General features: G+C 40.7%; 2 protein-coding genes across 5 annotated transcripts in view; one reads left to right on the top strand and one right to left on the bottom strand.

Annotated features, from left to right (window-relative positions):
- The first annotated feature begins 2,263 nt into the window (after window positions 1-2,263).
- LOC140574975 (vasotocin-neurophysin VT 2-like) lies at window positions 2,264-5,524 on the top strand. Its single transcript, XM_072695116.1, has 3 exons — window positions 2,264-2,414; window positions 2,894-3,098; window positions 5,035-5,524. Exons 1-3 carry the CDS (start codon window positions 2,286-2,288, stop codon window positions 5,172-5,174), a joined length of 474 nt encoding a protein of 157 aa, XP_072551217.1. The 5' UTR covers window positions 2,264-2,285; the 3' UTR covers window positions 5,175-5,524.
- Window positions 5,525-6,899: 1,375 nt separating this feature from the next.
- Window positions 6,900-24,384, bottom strand: part of ythdc2 (YTH domain containing 2) — a 33,700-nt gene continuing 16,215 nt past the window's right edge. For 3 of the 4 annotated variants that reach the window (XM_072694353.1, XM_072694288.1, XM_072694489.1), the window contains 12 exons: window positions 24,001-24,120; window positions 22,983-23,255; window positions 21,435-21,561; window positions 19,434-19,639; window positions 18,832-19,027; window positions 17,659-17,771; window positions 16,783-17,075; window positions 16,100-16,265; window positions 15,412-15,615; window positions 12,716-12,898; window positions 9,808-9,879; window positions 6,900-9,210 (listed from right to left, as the gene is read on the bottom strand). In XM_072694353.1, coding sequence (XP_072550454.1) covers window positions 9,205-9,210; window positions 9,808-9,879; window positions 12,716-12,898; window positions 15,412-15,615; window positions 16,100-16,265; window positions 16,783-17,075; window positions 17,659-17,771; window positions 18,832-19,027; window positions 19,434-19,639; window positions 21,435-21,561; window positions 22,983-23,255; window positions 24,001-24,120 — 1,959 coding nt within the window. In that variant the 3' untranslated portion in view covers window positions 6,900-9,204. The remainder of the gene's footprint in view (window positions 9,211-9,807; window positions 9,880-12,715; window positions 12,899-15,411; window positions 15,616-16,099; window positions 16,266-16,782; window positions 17,076-17,658; window positions 17,772-18,831; window positions 19,028-19,433; window positions 19,640-21,434; window positions 21,562-22,982; window positions 23,256-24,000; window positions 24,121-24,384) is intronic. The other variant, XM_072694426.1, reaches the window with a different exon arrangement.

Below are 24,384 nucleotides of genomic sequence, written 5' to 3'. Positions count from 1 at the left end.
GATTGCTGCTGTTTGTGCGCATAATTGATTAAGAAGAGCTACTGCTGCATTTGACCACACTCTCTTACACACACACACACACACACACACACACACACACACTCTTCAGATTTTAGGGCAGGAGCAGTTTTGCTCATTTTTGGTGTGATTGCCAGCTTGCAGTCTTTTCAGCTATAACATTATATATATATATATATATATATATATATATATATATATATATATATATATATATATATAAAAGAATATATTAATATTAATATATAATTATAAGAGGGAAAATCCAGGGAAATGTAATTTATATAAAAGTTAAAATGAAAGGTTTTGTTAGGTTTTATTTCATTATTGATGATCTTATAATGAATGAAATAAAGATTTCCAGATGTTTAAAATATATATATATATATATATATATATATATATATATATATATATATATATATATATATATATAAATAAAAGAAAAAAGATGGCCCTCATGGGGTGTCCTAATTTTTCTCTCGCTTCTTTTTCTCTCAGACTTCGCCTGTGTTGAAGCCCATTAATCTAATGTATGTGAGCCTATACTTCCCTCACTCCCTTAACGTCATTACTGTCATAATTAACACCTGTTTAATAGGGCCTACAATAGAGCCCTGAGGGACTCTGCTTCGTTTAGTGATAATAATTTCTGCATTGGGATTAATACAGGTTTAAGGTAGAGCGGTGCACTGCCAAGAATCTGGCGATATCTCCGGGATACTGTAAGCAAGGCGATATATTTAGTGCAACACTAAATGAACCACGGTCTGCCCCCATTCTTTACAGATAAACTACTCATAAAAAGTCAATACTGAGAATCGAGTCAGTACTGCAGAATATCATACAGCAATACAGCGAGATTTTCTAGCTCCCTGATTTTTAGATCAAAGGGTTAAAACTGCAGAACTGGGGCGTCATTTAAAGGTGCTCTAGAAAGGAGAAATGTGTTGATCTTGGCATGGTTGAATAACGAGAGTCCAGTACAAGGTCACAAACTGTGAACCTCAAACACTGCTGTTCCTCCTTCAGAAGAAAATCTAGCAGAACCACCTTCAACATGTCCATAAACCCAGCCCACTGGAGGGAGCTCTAGTCACAGCTGGTGAAACAGTGAAGCGCAGCAGCGACTTCAGGAGAATAGGGTGTTGTTGATACTGGAGAGCAGCTCATCACCTCCAGACTCTTCCTGAGGAAGGGAGCGGGTACTTGCTAACCCTAGCTCGGGGGAGTCCCATTCAAGAAGCGACACCAGGCAAGCACTTTACTTCTCAGGGTAAAGTGTCCCTCTGGAAAGCAATTTTAGGGAAATCGTCCCTTGGGGAAGCCCCACTTAATTGGGGGTAAAAAAAATTGACCCTAGGTGACTGGCTTTGGTCTCTCTTTAACTCTCGTGGCTCTGAGAAGGACACCAAGGCTATCCAGTAAGACTGGAAATTTACCCAAAAAAATCTCGGACTGTTTTTCTTACAGTACTAAGAGCAGGACTGTGCCCCTCTGAAACCCTGTGGTGACATAAAAGCCCCCCATAAAAAAAATCAGCATGTTTCATTCTGAGGTAAAATAACAGGGTGGTAAATAGTCTTATAAATCTGCCAATAGAATAGGACTATCTGTAGTAGATAAACATTGACCCATTGGCACCATGCTGCCTAATGCCAGGCATGGGCTAGTAGAGGGGTATAAAGCCCCCCCAGCATTGAGCTGTGGAGCAGTGGAGGAACTGTGTTCTCTGGAATGATGGCTGGTGCTTCGCCCAGGTGAGTAGGGAAGTTGGGGATGATCAACATACTGACCTCACGAACACTCTTGTCACTGAATGCAATCAAATCTTCACAGCCATGTTCCAGAACCTAGTAGAAAGACTTCTTCCCTGAACAGTAGAGACAGTTACTCCAGCAAAAGCAGGATACACTCTTTTTTTTAATGCTCTTGATTTTGGAAGAAGCAATCAATGAGCAGGTGTCCCAATACTTTTGTCCATACTTTTGTATAGATCAAACATCAAAGGCAGACTGATTCATAACTGGTACGACACATCTGAATGGAGTCCAACTCGAATGAACTGAACTGAATTCAGTCTGACTGGATTAGATTGGACGTGTTTCTGCTGAAACTGATGTGAATGTCCTTTATTCCACGTGTCGACCCACCGTAGCCACAAACGGTGATGACGCAAGGGCGTAGGGGGCAGCTACCCCGTATAAAAGCAGCAGCCGCAGCTCCATCAGCACCGAGACGCACCGGGGAACTTGGACAGGTTCACGATGAGCGCGCACGCGCAGTCCGTACTCTTCGCTCTCTGCGCGTTGCTGGCGCTTTCTTCTGCATGCTACATCCAGAACTGCCCCAGAGGGGGCAAACGATCTGCCGTGGACACAGATCACCCCAGGCCGGTAAGAAATTTGCCTCATGGCTTTGACTTTTTAGACGGATAGATAAGTAGACGCATGGATGCGTTTTTGCGCGGCGATATCCAGGCACGCGAGAGCTCGACGTTAGCTGGATATTGAGGCACTTGCTGGTAAAGTGACAGATTGGTCAGATAAGACGTTTAGACACACAAAACCACGGGTGGAATATCAAAAAGAGGTAAGCTAGTCAGTGCGTAAAACACGTGCGTAAAACGGCGCACTGGCAATTACGCACGAGAAAATCTCTCACTAAACGTGGTTCATCACTTGGAAAACAGCACTCGTGCTGCCTATTAAGGACTTTGGTGATGTTTGGTACCACTTTGCCAATTACTATGCTACTAATATCTACGTTATGTAATCATAAGAGTGATGAACTGCAGTCTAGCTGACATACAGACCCTTAAGGATTACAGTACTTACATGACTCACAAAAGAACGCTGATTGTATCTGTTCCCAGTGTCTGGTGTGTGGCCCAGGAGGTAAGGGCCACTGCTTTGGCCCCAGTATCTGCTGTGGAGAGGGACTTGGCTGCTTGCTGGGCTCCCCAGAGACTGCCCGCTGTTTAGAGGAGGTCTACGTCCCTTCTCCTTGCAAGGCTGGAGGAAAGCAATGCGGGGCTGAAGAAGGCCGCTGTGCGGCACCTGGAGTGTGCTGCCATTCAGGTGAACACATAATATATATATATATATATACACACACACACACACACACACACACACACACACGCTATATGTCCAAATATTTGTGGACACCCCTTCCAATGAGTGTATTGGGCTGTGGAGCAGTGGAACTGTGTTCTGTGGAAGGATGGATGGTGCTCCATACAATACTTTTGGGATGGGTTGGGGGGTTGGGGAGTTGGGGACGGGGTAGGGTGGTGATCATCCAGCATCATGATCTCACTAAAAATCTAATTCTCACAGCACTGCTCCTTCAAAATCTAGAAGACCGTCTTCCCTGGACAGTAGAGACAGTTACTCCAACAAAACCACAGGCAACTACCTAATAGTAATACCCTTGATTTCCAAAGAGCTCACTGAGGCTTTCAGAAAGAAGGTTGTAGATGTAGATGTGTCTGGGAAAGGATTTGAAAGATCTCAGAACTATTCTAAACGAGCCGTTTCACTGTCCAAGTGGAGAACATCTGAGGACCATCGTGTCCAGGTCTTAGGATAAAGAGAGTTTTTTAGGCATGAGGCGCTTCTTTTAATGACTTGCATGAGTGCAGTGACATGTCTTAGTATCTAGAAGTCTGCAGAGTAGTTAGATTGTCAAAGCTTTTTCCAAACAAGAATAAAGTATCTGCTCAAAAGCTGCTCTTCCAGACCTGCAGTGGATGTCCTTGGTCCACTCTTAAGGCGTTTTCACATCTATAGTTGGTTTGCTCTGGTCTGAATCAGTTAACGGGTTTGTAAACTTGCTCTGGGGTGGAGCAATAAGGTAAATACAGGAGGAAGGTTCTGTGTTCTGGACTAGTGCAGATGTCTGTGCAGTTTAACATGGCATTAGTTCACAGCTGTGTTAATTATCTGGGCAGTAGACCACTTTAAACTACCCTTTAGCTCAAACGTGTGGAGTATGCTTGATAGTTGGGTCAGATCGAGGTCATTTGAGAAAGGTAAACACTAAACTCTAAGGTCATTTCTCCTTTATAAACTTTTAAAATATAATATATTTATAATATATTTAAAAGTTTTAAAGGATGCAGTGATTGATGGGTTTACCTGTTGATTTAGTTCTGTTTTCATACTAAAAATATTTAATATATACTTTAGTTGTTATTTAGTTGTAATATGTGTATTAGTAATAAAGTAAGCCACTGTAACCTATAACAACAGGTCTACTGTTTCTAATAAACAGAAGAAATTCATGTAGTAAAAGTCAATTTTACTAGCAAAATCAACCAATATACCTGTCTATCTGTATCTACCTGTCTATCTGTATATGTAACTGTATATGTCTGCATGCATACCTACCTATCTACCTACCTAAATTCTGTGAAACCCTCAAAATCCCTAATGCACATCTGCTCAAACGAATCACACCAAGCCCGATTTAACCAGACTAAAACAGTGCAGGTGTGAAAATGCCCTTAAAAATGAAGGGGCTTCAAATGTTTATTTGAGCAATGCTCTAGAAGAACCACTTTTGGTTTCATTCAAATCCTGTGTGAGTGTGAAGAACTTTTACGTCAAGTCTTAATTACAAACATGGTTCTATATGGTACCAAAAGTGGCTCTTCTATGACATTGCTCAAACAACTTTACATTTTGTGTATCATCATAGGAACTGAAACCAGAGCTGAACTGAACTGAATTCTGAACTAAATATATCAACGTTTAAAGTGGATCTCAGACACAAATACTCTTCTGTGTAGAAGAAGGTGAAGGTATTATCAATTGGAGACTCGTTGAGAAGCACAAATCCATCATAACAGTGCTTAAGAACTGCGTAAGCCACACCTCTGCCAATAGCATCCTCTGGTCTCTTACCTTGAGGTTGTTTGCTGGATATTTTGCTGATAAACTCACTCTGTGTGTGTGTGTGTGTGTGTGTGTGTGTGTGTGTGTGTGTGTGTGTGTGTGTGTGTGTGTGTAGAGGGCTGCACACTGGATCCTGAATGCACGGAGAACAATGCCGGGGAGTCGGCCGAGCAAATCAGCAGCTTAATGGGGCCGTCACGAGGAGAGCTCCTTCTGCGCTTGGTCCAGTCCAGCAGGGCAAGGAGTCCATACTGATCTCCTGTACTATAGAGACCACTCACAGTGCCTGGTTATAACTCACACACACACACACACACACACACACACACACACTATATATATATATAAACGCGGACAATGACATCATCAAAACGGTCATAATATGATCCAGTGTGATCTGTTTACACACAGAAACCCTCACCTCACACCTGAACGCTGTTTGAGGAATGCTACTGTAGCTCTACACACACTGCAGTATATGCTGCAGTAACCTGTAGTTTGGCATGCTGTTGTTTGGTTGAGAAGCTTCTACAGAAATATGCACTGCCTGCTGTAAAAGAGTGTAAATACAGTACACAGCAAATAAAACTGGGACTTGGACTGCATGCTTTGACTGGCTGTTGTTATATCCACTGATATTCCACTGATGTTTTTTTCTGGGTTTTCCAAAAAATATAAATAAATAAATAAATAAATAAATAAATAAAAATAAATTGGAAGTCCACTGCTACTGTAGGGGCCCTTAACCCTCCCTGCTGCAGAGGCTCTGTAGCATGGCTGACCCTGGCATTTTAAGCTGGGATAAGACTCTCTGGGAGTTTGGGATTTTTCCTCTCTCTCTCTCTCTAAGACATTATTATATAGATAAATATTGATATATTAATTAGTTTTGTGTATATACATACATACATACACACACACAAAACTAGTTAATATATCAGTACATATACAGAAACGTCATTATTTTGATATACTGAAAACGGTCTATCTGTCTCGGTCCTGGTATAACAGAGTTTCATTATACCGTACAAGTATAAATGACAGTAAAAGCAATTTATTACTTTATTACTAATATAAGCTAGTATAAGTAATTACCTCGTTATACAGAAAACAGCACATTACCCACCCTGCTCTGTAGATGGCACAAATAGGCCATTCTCTCTCTCATATCTCAATGAGCCAACTGTCCATTGTTAAGGGGTGCTGGTACTATTCCATTGGAAACAGGCTGCTGAAGAGCACTCTATTTTAAACTGGGCCTCAAACACAAAAGCATTGTTTCAGTGTTCATCAACAGACATCATCAAACTTAATAACATAATGTTTTGGCTGAAGGGTTACATTAATACATCCAGGGTATTTTAGAGTATTTGAGATCAAGTTTAAAATAAACATCATTATGGATAATATTTATCCAGATATAATTATTTTAAGATTATAAAAAAAAAAAAAATCAGGACACTTCACAGAAATGTAGCAATTTTCCCCCCACTCATATCGTAGTGGTTGGTGTGGTGCAACAGATAACAATGCTAGAAGCCAGGAAGACTGGGGTTTGATTCCCGGTCTGGGTGATTTTGCTGCGCTACACCAATACGAGTCCTTGGGCAAGACTCTTAACACTACAATAGTCCTCCTCTGAAATACAAGTAACATTGTAAATCGCTCTGGATCGAACGTCAGCTAAATAACATCGATGTAATGTAATATTCTGTCAGGGACGCCTTAAGACGAAGAATCAAAAAGCCTAGACTAAAATAATTTCCAAAGATAAGCCACCGCTGAGGTTTCAGTTTAGTCCAGGTCTAGGATTAATCCATGTCTTAAGAGACCAGCCTTGAGAGCTTCATTCTGCCCTAGGAACTATGGTTGAGTAAATACATGGAAATGAATGCAAACGGTCCAAGTTGGTCTTACGTTCCAGACTGGAGGAACGCAGGGCTTTCCCTAATCAGTCAAATAAGACAAATCAAATGAAACTACATTGAAAAGAACGAGAAACTTTATTAACTGTAAGATTCAATCATTCATTCAACCTGAAATCTGCCATCCAAACAGGCAAACACTGCATTTCACATTAAGCTGACTCTCTTCTGGAGCTCAAATACGAATGCATGAACCAAGATAAAGCGTATCCATTAACGTGGGCAGATTCAAGAGCCTAAATATAAATAAAACAGGCAAAGAAAAGAGTTAAACACTGGCCTGCAGCTTCTCAGTTAGTGCTGAGAAGTAAAATATACTCACTAAGATACTCCACAGATGGGTCTCACTTTCCACCTTACCAGTTAAAGGAAGGTCGACTCCATTTTCAACTCCTTACAGTTGAATCCCATTTATTATATATGAAGCATCTTCCCTTTTGACACTCATCTTACACATTAAAGCAGCTTAAAGGAATGAAAGGTCACTGAAGAGTCACATTTAGGCAGTTTACTCCTAACCGCAAATGCAGATCAGCCAAGAAATGTGTAGTGTCTCCAGTCTGTGCCATTTCACTAAAAGTAATTTCACTAAAATAGCTGAAATACAATGACAGTCTATGACACAGATAATCGTACATTAGCCTTGTAGCTCCAGTGCTTAAACTAAAGCAACAAAGACACTGAGCCTGCCTTGGCTGTTTAAGTATATTTGGGGTAAACTTCATTTTTTAGTGATCCACTCTTTCAATATGCTAAACCATCTCTGTGTGTCCACTTACCACTCAGCAGAACTCACAGTATGATGAGAGAACCTGACCACATTAACTTAGTGTTAGTTCATGTCTGTGCAAGCCATCATAGACAGCAAAGGAACATTTGCACAGCAAGTAAAATAGTGCCCATAAAAACTGGCCCCCGTAATATAGAAAATGCCAACAATGCTCATAATAATGGCGGGAGTCGTTGAAGCACTCACAAAAAACAAAGGTGCTGCAAAGGGGTTCTTTGAGTGATGCCGCAGAAGAACCACTTTTGGTACCATAAAGAATTTTTGTAAACTAAATGTGAATCTCTTTTACCAAAATGGTTCTTCTTCTATGGCATCTTTTAAAGAACCTTCTTGCAGCACCTTTACGTTTGCAAGTGTGTGCTTGAGACTAGAATAACTACTGAGCCTACTGAGAACATCTGAAATGATCTGTAGCACTATGCTGATAACCAGGAACGTACCTTTGGTACATGCTGGAACATGAAACCTTTAGACTTTAGAAATACAGGAGAAGTCAATGTGCAGGTGCTGAATACCATCCTACTGGCTAAAAGTCAATGGGTAGAAGCTTAAACACCTATTTATTGGATAGAGTCAATGGGCAGATACAACTGCCTATTGGACAGAAGTCAAAGGGTATTCAATGCTTAAACTCCTGCCTACTGGCCAGAAGTCAATGGGTAGAAGCTAAAACACCTACTTACTGCACAGAAGTCAATGGACAGATGCTAAAATGTCCACTTATTGGAGACAAGTCAATGGACAGATGCTGAAACATCTACCTACAGAACAGAAGTCAATAAGCTGATGCTAAAATGCTACTACATAGAAGTCAGTGGACAGATGGCAAAAAGCCTACCTACTGGATCAATTTCAATAGGCAGATGCTTAAACACCTACCTACTGGCTAGTGGTCAATGGGCAGATGCTGAAACACCTATGAATTGGATAAAAGTCAATGGACAGATGCAGAAACAACTGCCTACTGGCTAGATGTCAATGGGAAGTCAATGCTTACACACCTGACTACTCGATAGAAGTCAATAAGCTGATGCTAAAATGCTACTAGATAGAAGTCAGTGGACAAATGCCAAAAAGCCTGCCTACTGGATTGAATTCAATAGGCAGATGCTGAAACACCTATGTACTGGCTAGTGGTCAATGGATAATCAATGCTTAAACACCTCCCTACCGGATAGACGTCAACAGGCAGATTCTATAACACCTACCTAATGACTAGAAGTCAGTACGCAGATGCTACAACACCTACCTACTAGATGGAAGTCAGCGGTCAGATGTTAAAAAGCCTACCTATTGGCTGGAAGTCAACAGGCAGATGCTGAAACACCAACCTACTGGCTTCTATTATATGTTTTGAGTTAACGGGTTTCCTGGGTAAATTTTGGTCCATGGTAACAGATCAAATGCTACAGATGTGGAGAATGGGGAATATGTTACAATGTTACATAAAATGATGGAGCAATTCTTTAAGTGCAACTCTGAAGAGACATGTGAATGCTGTTTGTTTTGAGGTTTCAGTGCTACTCCGTCTGGTTTGTTGATGAGGTCACAGGGCACAGTAGTGAGATCTTCAAAGCTGGAAAAAATGGAAAAGTTGACATTAGACAATTCACCACATTCCCACTCACACAAGTCTTATAAATCAGCCCTGACCCAAACCATCGTTTTGGAAGATAAGGCTACGGTTACATCTGGCATAAAGCAAAGCAAAGACCATCAAACCAACAGTCAAACATGATGGTGGTAGTGTGTAAGCAAAATGATACCAACATTAATGTGTACTACAGTGAGAACCACTGTTTTAAACCTTTAGAAGTTGGCAATTATTAATTTTGTAATTTTGTGAAAAGTGAAAAAAGTGATACCATTCGATCAGAATCACCTCTACACACGTTTCTTTCAGTGACAAACAATTACAAATGTAAAGGATGCTTTATCTCCCAGCAAAGCAAGACACAGCCACACTCAACTCTAACTTATCATAATGAAATTTCTCCTCTTCTATTTATAAACTCCAAATTACACTAAAGACTAAAAGTCTACAATCTGCATTTTTGTCTGTATTTCTCCACTAAAAATGTATTATTTATACAATTTCTAAGAGTTAAAGGATCAATTTCTTTCATATTGCTTTATTATCGGTAAACTGGACTAAGCTCCAGGTGTAACGTACCTCATGCTGCTGTTTGGTGGAGATGCGATCCCACAGCTGCAGAAGCTGCCCTCCAGCCTGTGGCTCCAGCTCCTGTGCAGAAGCAAGAAGCACAAAATCAGAGATTTTCCCATCCACTGAGCTTTCAAAAAAAAAAACTTTTCCATGAAGTGCACTGCCTCTCCAGAGCCTAGTAAATCTTCCTGAAGGTCTTTTGTAATTTGATCATTTGTCTTTCAAGCAAACCTACAAGCAGTCCACTGTGAAAGGCCATTTCCTAACTGTAGTACCAACGCCTTCTTCTTCTACTAACCTTCTCCTGCTTTTTGGCTGGGGGTGCAACGACCAATCGGTTTAGTCGATCAATAAAATCAAAGACCAAAGTAGGTGGCAACTAATTCATTAGGCCATGTTGGTGACACTATTGCGTGTTTCTCATACTAACCGCGATTTTAACCACGGATTAAAAGCCAAAGTTTAATCATAACAGTGAGGACGTTTTACTGCACTGTTATTTTTCACAGTTTATCAGTATGGATGCAAAGCTGCAGTGGAAACACAGACTGAGCAGCTGTCCGTCACGCGAACGGAGCATGAGGATAAAACCGGTACACTGAGTCATTAGAGCAAGAAGGCAACGCGGTCACACATCTGCAGCAACATCACTCGTCTGTCGGAGTCTCATATGGACACGGACTGAGTGTCATTCTCTCATTCTGTACTCCACTATTAACTAAAAAAATAAAATAAAATTATATATATATATATATATATATATACACAAAGCGCAAGATGGTGGGAATTGCGAACACAACTGTGTCAAAATAAAATGACTGTCTCTGCTCTGAAAAATGCATTTTAGTTATGGTTTAGTTATGTTATATTTAATTGTATATATTTAATAAAATCTTTTATTTTGGCAGCAAGCTATTTAAAACACTACATTTGTGTAAGGTATGAATCTTTATTGTATGGTCCTCATTGTTGGTGCGCAAATGTATAAAAACAACCTCCGGCTTAATTTAACAGCTAATAGCTATGTAAGAGTTATAGTTTTGTCAATGAGCAATTCATAATCTAAACAATCAATGATTAGTTTAAATGATTACTGATTTATTATCAATACAGTCGGTGCAGTTGGTGCAGCCCTAATTGTGGGCATTCATTATTTTCATGTTCAGAGAACTAGACAGCCACTTTGAGAAGCCAATGGCTGCTGATTGTTGGGATAAGGTTTGAGTAGACAGTATTTATAAAACGTTGACATTTGCATTAACTGGCCTTTCAGAAGGATGATGGTAAACAAGCCTTAATAACAATCCTTAGGTTTGAGACCTTGGTAAATGTTATTTGAGAGCTCAAAAATTAAAAAACACTGGTTTGGTTTGTTTTAATTGATCATTAATCATGAGATCAGAGCAGACTTTATTGTTCTCGGTAGGACAAGGCTTAATCTGTGAACACCAAGCTGAAGCCTGCAATAAGAAAACCTCCCCACATACTCGGCTCTGTCAGAGAGACTGGGTGATTGAGTCCACCTACTGTATTGCAAGGGGAAAAAACAACTCTCCAACAACAATGCCTTGCGTCCAGCAGTCCTTCAGAGAAAACAGGGCATCATAAATAGCCCTGCTTTTGTAAAAGCATCTGAAAAATACGGATTTCGAAACTGTTTGACGCTCACAGTGAAGAAATTCAAAAGACGTGCCCTTGCACACGTACATCTGTGAGCGCTTACTGACCTTTACGACTAAGGGATGCTTGACGCCCTCAATCTTCAACTGGGTCTTAACATCTGCTGTCTGTTACAAGGGTTTGAATAGTTTGCTTTCGAGTATGAACACAGCGTACGTAAGGACACAGGAGATGTGTACAGGACTGTCATACAGAGGCCTGGTAGCGTAGGGACACCAACACAATGGAGGCTGACACAGCGTCACCAATGCAGCTCCCTCAAAGTATTTCAGGCTAGAAAAAGAAAAAGCAGCAGGAGCAGGAGAGGGAGAAGGTCCAAGGAGAGGGTCCAAATCTATGAACTACTATTTCATTATGATTTTACTTACCATATATACCCTCATATAAATGTGTTTAAGGGGGTGTTTATACTTCTCATCTTTGGCTGGATTAAAACGAACCCCGATGCGAATGCTCTGTCAGTGTGGTTCATTAGAATAAGTGTGAACTCTGCCTTTCCAACTCTGGTGGGCACCAAACAAGCGGGCCGAGACCACCTGAACAGGTGGATCTGGGTCAGTTTCTAAACGAACTCAGTACGAATTGAAGACGTCTAATCCAACCAATTGCAGGAGTTGAGCACGGGTGCAGACCGGCCCACGTTTATTTGCTTAGTTTAGCGGGGCTGTGTCCCAAACCGCACACTACCACACTACCACACAGTGTTTCAGAACTAGCCACCACTAGAACTGCATTCATTTGTGTAGTTGCCTCAGTAAAGTGAAGATGTGTGCGAGTTGGGATGCAGCCACAGTAATGTTAAATTTTACTCTGCAATACACAAATTAGCAGGTGTACATTTTCCAAAAAACATTTTTTTTACACTGAGATCAAGTTGTGATTAAATTATGTGATTTAAAAAGCCTGGTGTAAGGGTTCAGGATTTAGATTTTAGGTGGATCAACCAGTACCTGCAGACAAACCCGCCTCTACCTGCAGCCTTCTGTCATGCACGCCTCATATTTAGAACATCTTTCTCTTAATTTTGGTTCGATTGCATATGTCAGTACAAACGCTAAGCAAACCTGGACCAACATCTAACAATGCATCATTTTCTTACTTAGTCTGGACCAAGAAAACCCACAATAACACTGGAATCATGGATCAGCATTCATCTCATTTCTTCCACTGATTTCAGTTGGTGCTTAAAAGCAAAGCTGGCTGTCAACTGTCGTCACTCCTACTTGTGGCCCACCTGTCCATCTCTGCTGATCTGCACTTTCTTGTTGTCGTTCCAGGGGTTGAAGAGTTGGTGTGTGAACTGAAAGGGGAGGCTCTCTTTACGGATCCATTCAACCTTGAAGACCCCTCCCAGCCCGGAGGACCCCCAGTCCTGACAGCGCTCTGAACCGATCTCTGAACTCATCCTAGCATAGCCCTGAGAGAGAGAAAGAGAGAGAGAGAGAGAGAGCACATGAGACTTAATCTGCAGTGGATCATAGTAGGGGTGTAAATCTCTAAACTTACAAAGACCTGACTTGATTAAAGAGTAGATCCACCCTCAATATCAGCGGGTCTCCTGCCCTCTCAGCACATTTGGAAAAATGCACATTAGGGGTCAATAGTTACAGGGTCAATAATAAGCGCGTGGAGGCGGAGCTTAGTGAGGTGCAAGCAAAGTAGAGAGCAATCAATCAGCGACCAGTAGGAGCTTCAACATTCGGTTAAAGGTCGTCGCCCACAGTTACGTAACAGAGGTACATATCTTTAAATATTTCACCATTAATTGAGGAGGAGCAAAGCACTTCTGTACGTTGCTCTGGATAAGTGCCTTACATGTAAATGTAACTGAATTTGCAACTCTAGGGGGCGCAATGATTAGGGTTGGAAAAGTAAAAGTGTACTTTATCAGCATTAAATGACAAATCACTTAATCTAACTGAATACTACAGCAGGGAGTGTGTGTGTGGAAGTGTTTCTAGACAAACAATTGTTTTATTTGCACTCTAAGAGCATTGAAGTCTCAAACTGCAGTATTATTATAAACCGTATTATTTTGGCACAGAATAATTTCTAATAAAATAACTGACTAAATAAATATACTAGAAAAAATGACAGCATTTTATTTTTACATTTGAGAAAAGCAGAGGAATGTCATTTTGGTCAGAAATGTCATTTCTAACTTTATTATAGTTGCAAATGCAGTTGAACCAATTTTTTTTTATATACTATTTTAATATAACTCATTATACATAACACATTTTTGTTTTGCTTGGCTGGTTGTGAATTACGCTGGTCATGCCACTGATCTCTAAATAAGAGTAACACTTTATTTGGATAGTCCATTGTAGATGCCTTGTAGATGCTCACCTGACATTTAATTGAATTTGTATTAAATACAGCTTATAAATGTAAGTGACTGTCTTTTGAATGTAAGACTACACCTAACCCCAACCTTACCTTTACGCTTTTAGAATTAGGTTTAAGGTTATATTTAAGGTTAAGGTCAGGAGTACTGGGGTTCGATTCCCGGTCTGGGTGACTACTCTGGCTGCGCTACACCAATAAGAGTCCTTGGGCAAGACTCCTAACACTACATTGGCCCACCTCTGTAAAACCAGTAACCTTGTAAGTCGCTCTGGATAAGAGCGTCAGCTAAATGCCATAAATGTAAATGTAAATGAGTAGGGTTACATTCAATAGACAGTCATTTACATTCAACTACCTTTAATACGTATTCAGCTGAATGTTAGTTGAATGTCAGGTGAGCAATTACGAGGCATCTATGATAGACCATCTAACTAAAGTGATACCAAATAAGATACTGACAATGCAGAAGAACTATCATTTGTCATTAACAGTATCTTAGGTATGTTAGGTAAATACCCTTTGGATGTTTATGGTTTTCTGCATTAATCTGTCAGAATCTCATCTGATCCTCATCCAAGTCAAGCGCATTGACAAATATAATGTGCTTAAAATAATAACAAAAAAAAAATCTGATCATCCATGTCTTTATAGAGAATAACCACAAAAACCTCCTAGTGCCAGTGGAGAAAGTACCCTTCAGTTAATGATCTCAGAAAAACTCATTGGAGTCAGGTGTTAGCTGGAGTCTTCTTAAAAAATGAGTTTGGAGGTGTGGACTAGAGCTCCTCTGACTTTTTGAGTTTGCTCTGCACAAGAAGGATACACATAAATGAGCCATGTCTCCCCAAAAAGAGCTTTCAGAGGATCTACGATTGATTGTTGATTTACATAAAGCTGGACAGGGTTACAAAGTGATTTCAAAGACTTTAGACATTCACCAGTTTTTAGGCAAGCAATCTACAAACGGAGAAAAAAAGTGCCAAAAAAGTGGGTGCCCAGTCAAAATGACCCAAAGAGCACAACGGAGACCAATCAGCTATTAATTCCAAGGGTTCACTTTCTTTTTCCACTGTCACTTTCAATGTTGAATATGTGTATTCAATAAAGACCTGCAAGATCATAGATTTGTTTTGCGTTATTATTTTAGGCACATTATATTTGTCAATACGCTTGACTTGGATGAGGATCAGATCACATATTATGACAAATTAATGCAGAAAACATAAGCATAACATTTCAAATAGTTGACATCCATTTTTCTTGCCACTGTATACTTTACATGTACTGTTATGGCATTTGTCCGACATTGTTATGGTGTGTGTGCTTGTCTTGCCAGGGAACAAAACTCTAGGCTGCTATGGGAAAGCAGTTGGGAGATTTTATTACACACAACGCAACACCAACCCAATGGTAAGGGGTATGACCAGACTAATTCACAACCAAAAACAAAAACAGCAAGTGAAGTGCTACAGCATTAAAGCAGAAATACACCTAAAACTACACAACTACAGCATGGAAGAATTTAGAAAGTAAAAAAAATCATGTTCAAACCCAATTCAATGCTAAAAAAATAACACACACCTGGAAGTGTCCAGACCCTTGTACAGAGAAGATGAGGAAGACCATGCTGCTTTCCTGAAAAGCTCGGTTCAGTTTGTGCTCATTGTTGGTTGTGGTGGACCAGATGCTCCTCTGCTGTGACAACTCAATGTTCCTCAGGTTACTGCTCTTCATGATGAAATAACGGACGGGAGCGGCAGGTCTCGGGGATGGCGACTTGGCGCACTGGAATGGATCAGAAGGATCAGAAAGTGTGTGACTGTACAGATACGATATTTATATTAAATGAAGAAAATTACACAGCCACTATCTCTTCAGAATCCCTCATGCAGTGATAAAAAGGTCAACAGCATGGACCAAATTCAACTGTCCCATTATATCCAAACCCTAACCTTAACCTTGTAGGGTCAGGATTAGGGTTAGGTGTAGGGCTACATTCAATAGACAGTCATTTCCATTTATCTTCAATTTTATTCTAATCCGTATCTATTGGTCTATTTATCATTAAATTTGGTCAGATTCACATTACATTATAGACGAAAAACAACAAAGTTGAGTGACAGTGACAACACACTTGTTTATAACTAAGGGCACTTAGTAGTTTTCTTCTCTGTATCAATAAAAAAGAAAAAGAGTTTGGACACTCCTAGTTTAATCAATATAAAAAATGACCCAGCCTCCTTCCAATTGCAGTAGAGGCAAAACTAACAGGTACTTTTCCTGAGGAGGTAGAGGACGGGCTGGCGCATGGGCTGTTGAAGCTGGGGCTGTCTGATTTTACTGAAAGGCGGTCATCAGCAGTGCGCTTATGTTGAGCAGCACCCTTATCCCGGTGGTGTTTAGGCTGAAAGAGGGCAGGGGACAGTCTTGAGGGCCTGGTAGAGAAAGAGAATAGAGGAGCATTAGTGTCTTAAAAGGGCTTACAGCTAAATCTAGTTTTCTAGAGTTTTTTGGTAGAAAGTAAAAAGGCACTTCCCAGGAAATCAGATCAGGTTAGAATCAGAAGAACCAATTTTAGTTAACTGGACAGAAAAACTAAAGATATTTATACAAAAAAACTCTCACTAAAAATATTAATGGCTGTATTTAAAAAGCACTGGAGTAAATTATTGTTTTTTTTATTTTAAGATAAGGTAAATACAGAAACTGGTAATTAATTGTGAAATTGTGCATGTAAATAATATTTTATTTTTAAAAAATAAAAAAATCAATATACTTCTTCCTTTCATTAATTTTGTCCTACAACTGCCCTTTATTCTTATTATGTACATAATTTGATAATGCCATTTAAAAGGTCAAAGGCATTGTAAAAGAGGATGTAAAGGATATATTTTTATTTGTATTTCCTCCATAAACAGAAAAAAAGCCTCTGACTGCTGCAGGAAGACTTGCCTGTCTCCACTCCCCGCCTCCTCGCCCTGCTCCGGCTCCACTGGGCCCCTGCGGCTATTAGTGCTTTTCCAGGAGGAGAGCTGTGGAGGCTCATCTGAAGACATGGGTTTGGGCCTCTGTCCAATACCCGTTGGCTGCTGCAGGCCGGCTGCCTGTTCCTCAGTGGACAGCACTGAGACCAGGGCTCGGATCGTGGCCTCGTCCAGTTGAGACCACTGCTTAGAGGGGGAACGGATTCGCCTCAGGAAAAGACCCTGCCATCGCTGCCTGAGCTGGAACACCAGGTCTGCCATCTAACAAAGACAGACAAACAGATCGACCGAAAAGAAACAACAAACAAACACAAAGAGCATTATATATATATGTTTATGTATATGTGTATGTATATATGTTTAATTTACTTCTTTTATTTACTTCTTGATGTTAAACTTATTTTGAAGATTACGCCTCCGCTCCGGCTCGCTTCGTTCAACTCGTTCTTATTAAATATATTAACTATTTATTTTTTCCAGCGTAGACAAAGTGCCGCAGGTGACGTAAGCGGATATGACAGGGAGAGTTAATTAGGCAAGATAATAATAATCGATTATTATCTATTTGTTGTTGCAGCCTTACTGTGGTGCCGCTAGTTTTACTCTGAATGTATATTTTAGAAAGGACGTTACACCCTAACCTACGATCCAACTTTTCTTCAGTTGGTACAACTGGCTGCTTAGGACTAAATCTACACAACTGCCTGATACCAGTATTTTTAAAGCAATCATCTGCCAATGCTGATAACACTGTACACATTCCTACAAGAGTATTTGACTAAAATATGAAAATGATGCTTATTTGTAATTAAGCTTAAAAAAGTGATTTTCCTGTTTTCTGTACCTCTCTATCCAACTTGAAGTTCAGCCAGTCATCAATCTTGATCTGGGCCAGGTGAGCTGTGGAGCGATCCTCCATCTCACTGTCACTGCTCTCATTCACAGCATCATCTACAGCTGACAGCATACACACACACACACACACACACAATTACAATTGCATTAAAGCCTCAAATTTCAGAAAACAAAACTGATCAGTCCTCTTAGATTTGCTTAAAACATCCAGGGTAAAGACCTCATTTAAGTCTCTGGGTACAAGAGAGTAGTCAGAACAGTAGTAGTCCGAATTGCAACCTATCTACTGGACATAATGACACTACTTCCTGAAGGTATGGTCAGTGAGAAAGTCTTCAGTGATTCACCTGGTTAAATGTTGATCAGCACACATTTAATCCAAATGCTAGGGTGGCCATATTGTTGTTGTTTTTTCGTTTCTTAAAAAAAGAGGACACTGGGGACACACAGGTATCCGCTGTAGTTATGATGTCGTGGCTGGGGGGTTTCAAGTAGGCCAAGTTATAGGCAGTGTGTGTGTGTGTGTGGCTACAGTATGCTTATTTACATTAATCCACACACGTTTACTCATTTAGCAAAGACCAAGAAGTAGCCTTAATAGCCTATATGACCAAACCATCTCATTTCAGTTCAACTTACAACCTAGGCCTACTTAACACCCCTCCAGCCACAACATCCTAACAGTGCCCCCCATCCACAGTGTCCTCTTTTTTGAAAACACATAAATAAATAATGATCAGCACACATACAATCAGGGGTGTCCAACTAACACTAGGCTGACCAGAGAAGGGTAAAGGGTCGCTAGCTAACCACACACGACACAGAGAGAACCCAGAGAGGAAAACATATATTATGTTTTTGTTACAGTGCTAAGCTAGGCTAAGCTAAGCTAAGCTAAGCTAAGAGGCTGTAAACCAGCCAAAAAGAGCCAATCCTTAGTAAAGGAAAAATCAGTGTGTTTCATTCTAGGGTAAAAATAACAGGGTGGTAAATAGGCTTGTAAAACAACATCTAAGGTCCAAAGTCTCACACTGACTATGTCTACTTGTTTATGCAACAAACTACAGCTTAAACACACAATAAGGGAACTTCAGGGCACCTCTGAAGAGTTCTTAAAGGAAGAGTCAAGACATTGTTCCTGAGTTTATTGTTAGTGGGGTACCTCTTGCCACGGTAGGCTCCTGGAAGGCAGTACTGGGCAGTTTGGCACTACCTCCAAACACGGCCAGGCTAAGCGGGGTGACCGCAGTGCAGCATCGCACACTGGCTATCCTGTGCGCCCGTGTCATCTCATCATAGATTAGCCAATCGGTGGGCAGGGACTGGACTGCGGCCGCCTGGGCATTGGCTGGAGGAATCTGAGGATGGAATTTGAGGAAAATTTGCGTCACCTTAAGTAATATGTACACACTCAGCAAGCAATTTATTAGGAAGACTTGTACACCTACTAACTGGTGCAATCACCTAACCAGCCAATCATGTGTCGGCAGTTAGATGCACAAAATCATGAAGATACGGGCCAACAGCTTTAGCTAATGTGCACCTCAACCATCAGAATGAGGGGGAAATGTGATTTTGAGCGTGGGATTTTGAACGCTGGTTGGTGGCAGACAGGCTGGTTTAAGTACTGCTGATATCCTGGGATTTTAGGCACAAGCTCACACACACACACACACACACACACACACACACACACACACACACACACACACACACAAGACAATACAGAGGCTGATTATGTGCTTCCATCCTGCTTCTACTGACCTTCTTGTACTGGGGCTGACTGAGGACAGATGTGGGGTGGAAGCGGACCTTCTTCTCTTTAGCTCCCATGAGCGTCAGGCTCTCCCTGTCCACGTGAGTCAGGTTGGGGTACATGCCAGCCACCAGTGCAGCCTTCACTACTGCCCAGTTCTCAGAGTTCAGATTGACGTCCCGGATATCGCCACCTCCTCGAGCTCGCACAAAGCCTGTTAGCCCAGAGTAAGACAGGTTAGTGAACTGTGCAAATGTTGGATGAAAATGTGAGAGTAGTGGTTTTCGGTCCCAGTGCAGTCTCCTGCTTTAACACTTTCTAAAAGCAGCCCTATGCAAGAATCGATATTTCTTGCTCCTGGCTCCCCCTACAGTCGGGAAGTGTATTTTGCCCTCTGAGAAAGCCCTAAAGCAGAGGTCACTATTAGGCGGACCACAGTCCAGGTCCGGACCAAGATGCTGTCCAATCCGCACGTGTACTCATCACCGATAACTGCAAAGAACTATTCGATTTTGATTTTGGAGTGTTTCTATTTTAACCTGCATGACTTTTCTAGGTGTAGCGGACCAGAAACTCACAGACCAATCACATGCATTGTAAATACCACAGGTGACGCTACTTAGCCAACCATCAGCCAATTATCAGCTAATGCGCATTATGATGACCTTGAGTGACACACAAAGGGAAGAGACAAGAACAGCGTTTGGAGAAGAGAGCGAGTTCACACGTTGGCTCTAAAAGGAAAAAGGTGGAGTGAAAACTGAGCTTTTAATCAAGAATGGACTCGTACCTGTTGACTCTTCCCACAGGCTACACTAAACCAGAGGTCGCAGCAATTATTAGAAGCAGCGCCTTGAGAAGTTGAAATGTGAAAAGAACATTTATTTAGAGTATTTGTTATTTATGATTTGAGGTTCAGTCACTGACTCTATAAAATGTTGATATAACTACTACCTTATTTATTACTACCTTATTCTGGACCTTTGCTTGAGAAAACTTTCTCTAACAGGACCTGGATGCCTTGCTGGACGCAAATGTGCTTTGGTTAGACAGGTAGCAACTTTATTTGCATCAGTGCTAATCTTTCCTTGGTACATGCAAATCCAAAGGATTCTCTTCAGGAGTTTCCTGAGATGATGCCAGGCAAACATTCTTGTTCAAGAAAGAGCAGAATTCATGGTTCCTCCAACTATGACAAGGCATCCAGGTCCTGTTAGAGAAAGTTTTCTCAAGCCAAGGTCCAGAACACAATGCCTAACTTGAATTATGATTCAGTGCTCTATCCTGTATAATAAAGATATATAGGATAGAGCACTGAATCATATATAGGATATAGCACTGAACCATATGACCTTGTCATAACTGGAGGAACCATGAATTCTGTTCTCTGTCAGAAAATCTTGAACAAGAATGTTTGCCAGGCGTCATCTCAGGAGACTCCTTTGGATTTGCATGTACCAAGGAAAGACTAGCACTGATGCAAATAAAGTTGCTACCTGTCTAACAGAGACACATTTACATAAACGGGATGAGGATAAAGTGTACATTGATATTATCCGGATATGCATGAGACGACGAGTGTGTGGAGGCTTTTAACATTCTTATCAAAGACATCATGACCAATATTATTTGAATGTTTTCACAAGCTATGATGTGTGTGAGGTTTCAGTAGCTGGAGTGTTGCTACTGTTAGACCTGTCACAGTAATTACATTGTAGACTTATCGTATAATATATGGACAGGACCTCAGTCGGTTTTACTGACTTAGACATGACCCATAGAGTTTAATTACATTTTCACACAAGGGTGTAGCTGCATTATTATGCTATTATATCATCAATATATCAGTGGCATCATATTTAATATCATATATAATATCATATATAATATCATATATAATATCAACCTGCAATCAATTATATTACAAATTATATATATATATATATATATATACACACACACATACATACACACACACACACACACACACTACTGTGTATCTACTGTACCTATGGCTCGGAGCTGGCCTAGCAGCTGAGTGCGCATCCCGATAATGATCTCCATGGTAGCCTGTGACAGAAAGTTCTTTTCGCAGAAAGATCTCTCCCAGCCATCGCTGCGGGCCTTTTGCCACGCCTAGAACACAATGATGAAAGCACACGTCACACATCAAAATTATTAATATACATGATATCCATTTAATACATCGGATAGAACTGTGATTGTCAATATAGAAGTTCTGTTCCCTAACCTTTACAGACAATTTCAGGTTTAGTAGCTACACAACAGCCTTTCTGAAGTGTTAAAATGACTCACTGGAAAAGTAGCTACAAAGACGATCTAATTAACCAGCCGAAAACACACTTAGGCATTCAAGGCATTCTAGATTAGCAAAATTCACTCAATAACCTTGTATCTTCATTTTTGCAGTTTTTAAGACGAAAAGACCAATAGAAATGGTCCATAATATCTCTGAATAAAATATTTTTACACTGATGTTCAAGACAAGACCCCCATATTCACCAGTTGACTTCTGCATTTAAACCCATCCATGCAGTAAACACACACACACACACAGTGACACACAGTGTGCCCTGCCCTAAGCGGTGGGCAACCTTTGCTGCGGTGCCTGGGCAGCAGAGAGGGTTAAGAGCCTTGCTCTAGGGCCATTGCTCAGTGGCAGCGTGCTGAGCACGGGTATCGAACCCACAACCCAAAACCTGCTGTCATCCGTGCTGTCAGTTTGCACTCAAATATACACAGATCAACCATAACATTGCCATAACCATAACACTGACAGGTATAGTGAAAAACAGTGATTATCCTCGTCTATAGTGGCTTCATCTGCCAAGGGGTGGATGTACATATTAGGCTGGAAGTGAGCAGTCAGTTCTTGAAGGTGATGGAGGTGTTAAAAGCAGTAAAATGGCATAAGAATCTGAGACACTTGGACCAGAATCAAACTGTGATGGCAAGACAACTGGGTCAGAAAATCTCCCAGACATCAGGCAGGTTTTGTGGGGCGCTTCCTACAAAAAGTCAGTACCTACCAAAAGCGGTCTAAGAAAGGACAAGGATGTCCCACCTCCAACTTTCAGGACTTGAAGGTTCTGCTGCTAACGTCCTTGGTGCCAGTCACCATAAGACATCTTCAGAAGTCTTGTGGAGTCCATGCTTTAAATTGTCAGATCTGTTGTGGTGGCACCAGGGAGGCCTACTCAATATTAGGCAGGTGGTGCTAATGTTATGGCTGATGGTGTATAAACATTCCTGATAACCTTAGCTAGCATGGCCTCTGAGCTTCCTGGATTAAACCCAAGGGTTATTATTCAGTGAGTAATCTTAAGACTTAAAGAGTCTTCGAGTTTAAAGGGTTAATGAATGGATGGATTAAGCTTAGTCTTCTAATTCTCTCTCATACTAATTCCCTAATACTAATTACCAAACAGAGGGAGGACCCTTTCAACAGCATGTTGTCAAATGACTTTCTGTCCAGCAGATGGTGCTGTAGCATTAAGCCACTAAAGTCCTCCTAAAGCTCTGGTCAGTGCATCTACCTGAAAGGCCCGAAGCAGGGCCATGTGATCGCTGGAGGTGTTCGCAGCAAAGCGCTTCCTGCATAGCATGGCGGCTCGTTTCTGTGAAGCCTGAGCGGGGAGCACGAACGGGTCCCTGTAGGCCAGTGTGCAGGCGATGGTGAGGATGGGGTCCAGGCACTTGAGCACCACAGCACACAGAACCATCTTTCCCAGGTGTGGCTCCACGGGAAGATCAGCCAGGTGATAACCCAGCTCAGTCAGGTCCTCCCACGGGTCCATGGCATCTATAGTCTGGGTGGGAACCCAGAGATAAAAGGGGTAGAAATAACTGGAGAGGTAGAAGGCTGGCTTTTATGAAATGTATGAGCTGATTCAATTTTACTTGTTATATTTAGTGCTGTCAAAAAACAACAACAACAACAAAAAAACACTAATTTTAGAATATATAATTTTTTTTCTTTTTGTTCATTAAAACATTTTCATCATGGAGTCTATTATTAGTTTAGTATTATGTAGTGATCAACACCTGGTTTGGTAAATCATGGCTTAATGGTTGATGGAGTTGAACACATCCTCCACGCTGTGCTGGCTGGACTGGGGGGTGTCCCGGAGAAACCGCGAGGAACCGAGCTCTGTTCTAAAGACTAGCTCACCGACAAGATCTCACTACTTTCTGCAGAATGAGGAGCTCTTGTTTCTCATTTGTACTGGATTTATCTTCACCTGCATCTGTTCTGATGAGCTCTGGAGCTTCTACAGTAAAAACTCTATAAGGAATGCTATATAGTGCTATATACATTTAAATTAAATTAAACCAATCTATTGTTGTAAATCTATTATTAATAGATTGTCAATATTCTGTTAATTCTGATTCCATTCTTAAATCTAATAAACTGACTAGAGGTTTTTTTCTTTGACATTTTTCTTTTGCTTATAATATATCTGTTTAGATTTGAGAACACAACAAAGCTTGGACACAGAAGCTTTAATAAAGAAAATGCTTTAACAACTTTTTAAGACCTATTTCAGGCAATACCTTGAGCATCTGAACTGCATTCTTGACAGTCATGAGGTGGGGTGGCTCTGGAGCTTTGGCCAGAAACTCAGCAATAGAGCAGTCGATAGGAGCGAGGAGTTTAGTGTGGAGACAGAGTTCCTATTAGAGAGAATGAGATTAAATAAATAAATAAATAACTATATATATATATACACACACACACACACACACACACATATATATATATATATATATATATATATATATATATATATTTTTTTTTTTTTTAAATTTAACAAAGAGTTGTCAAGAGTAAATGAGAGTTGTAGCTGAAGTCAATAGAACAAGATTGTATTCCAATTTGACACAATATAAAGAATAACTGTCACAGTTTAATGGTGTCAACCTAAAAAAAAGTAAAAA

The sequence above is a fragment of the Salminus brasiliensis genome, chromosome 1, assembly GCF_030463535.1.
Source record: "Salminus brasiliensis chromosome 1, fSalBra1.hap2, whole genome shotgun sequence".
NCBI classification, from domain to species: Eukaryota; Metazoa; Chordata; class Actinopteri; order Characiformes; family Bryconidae; genus Salminus; species Salminus brasiliensis.
The sequence above is the reverse complement of the archived record's forward strand: the minus strand, read 5'-3'. Positions and strand labels throughout refer to the sequence as shown.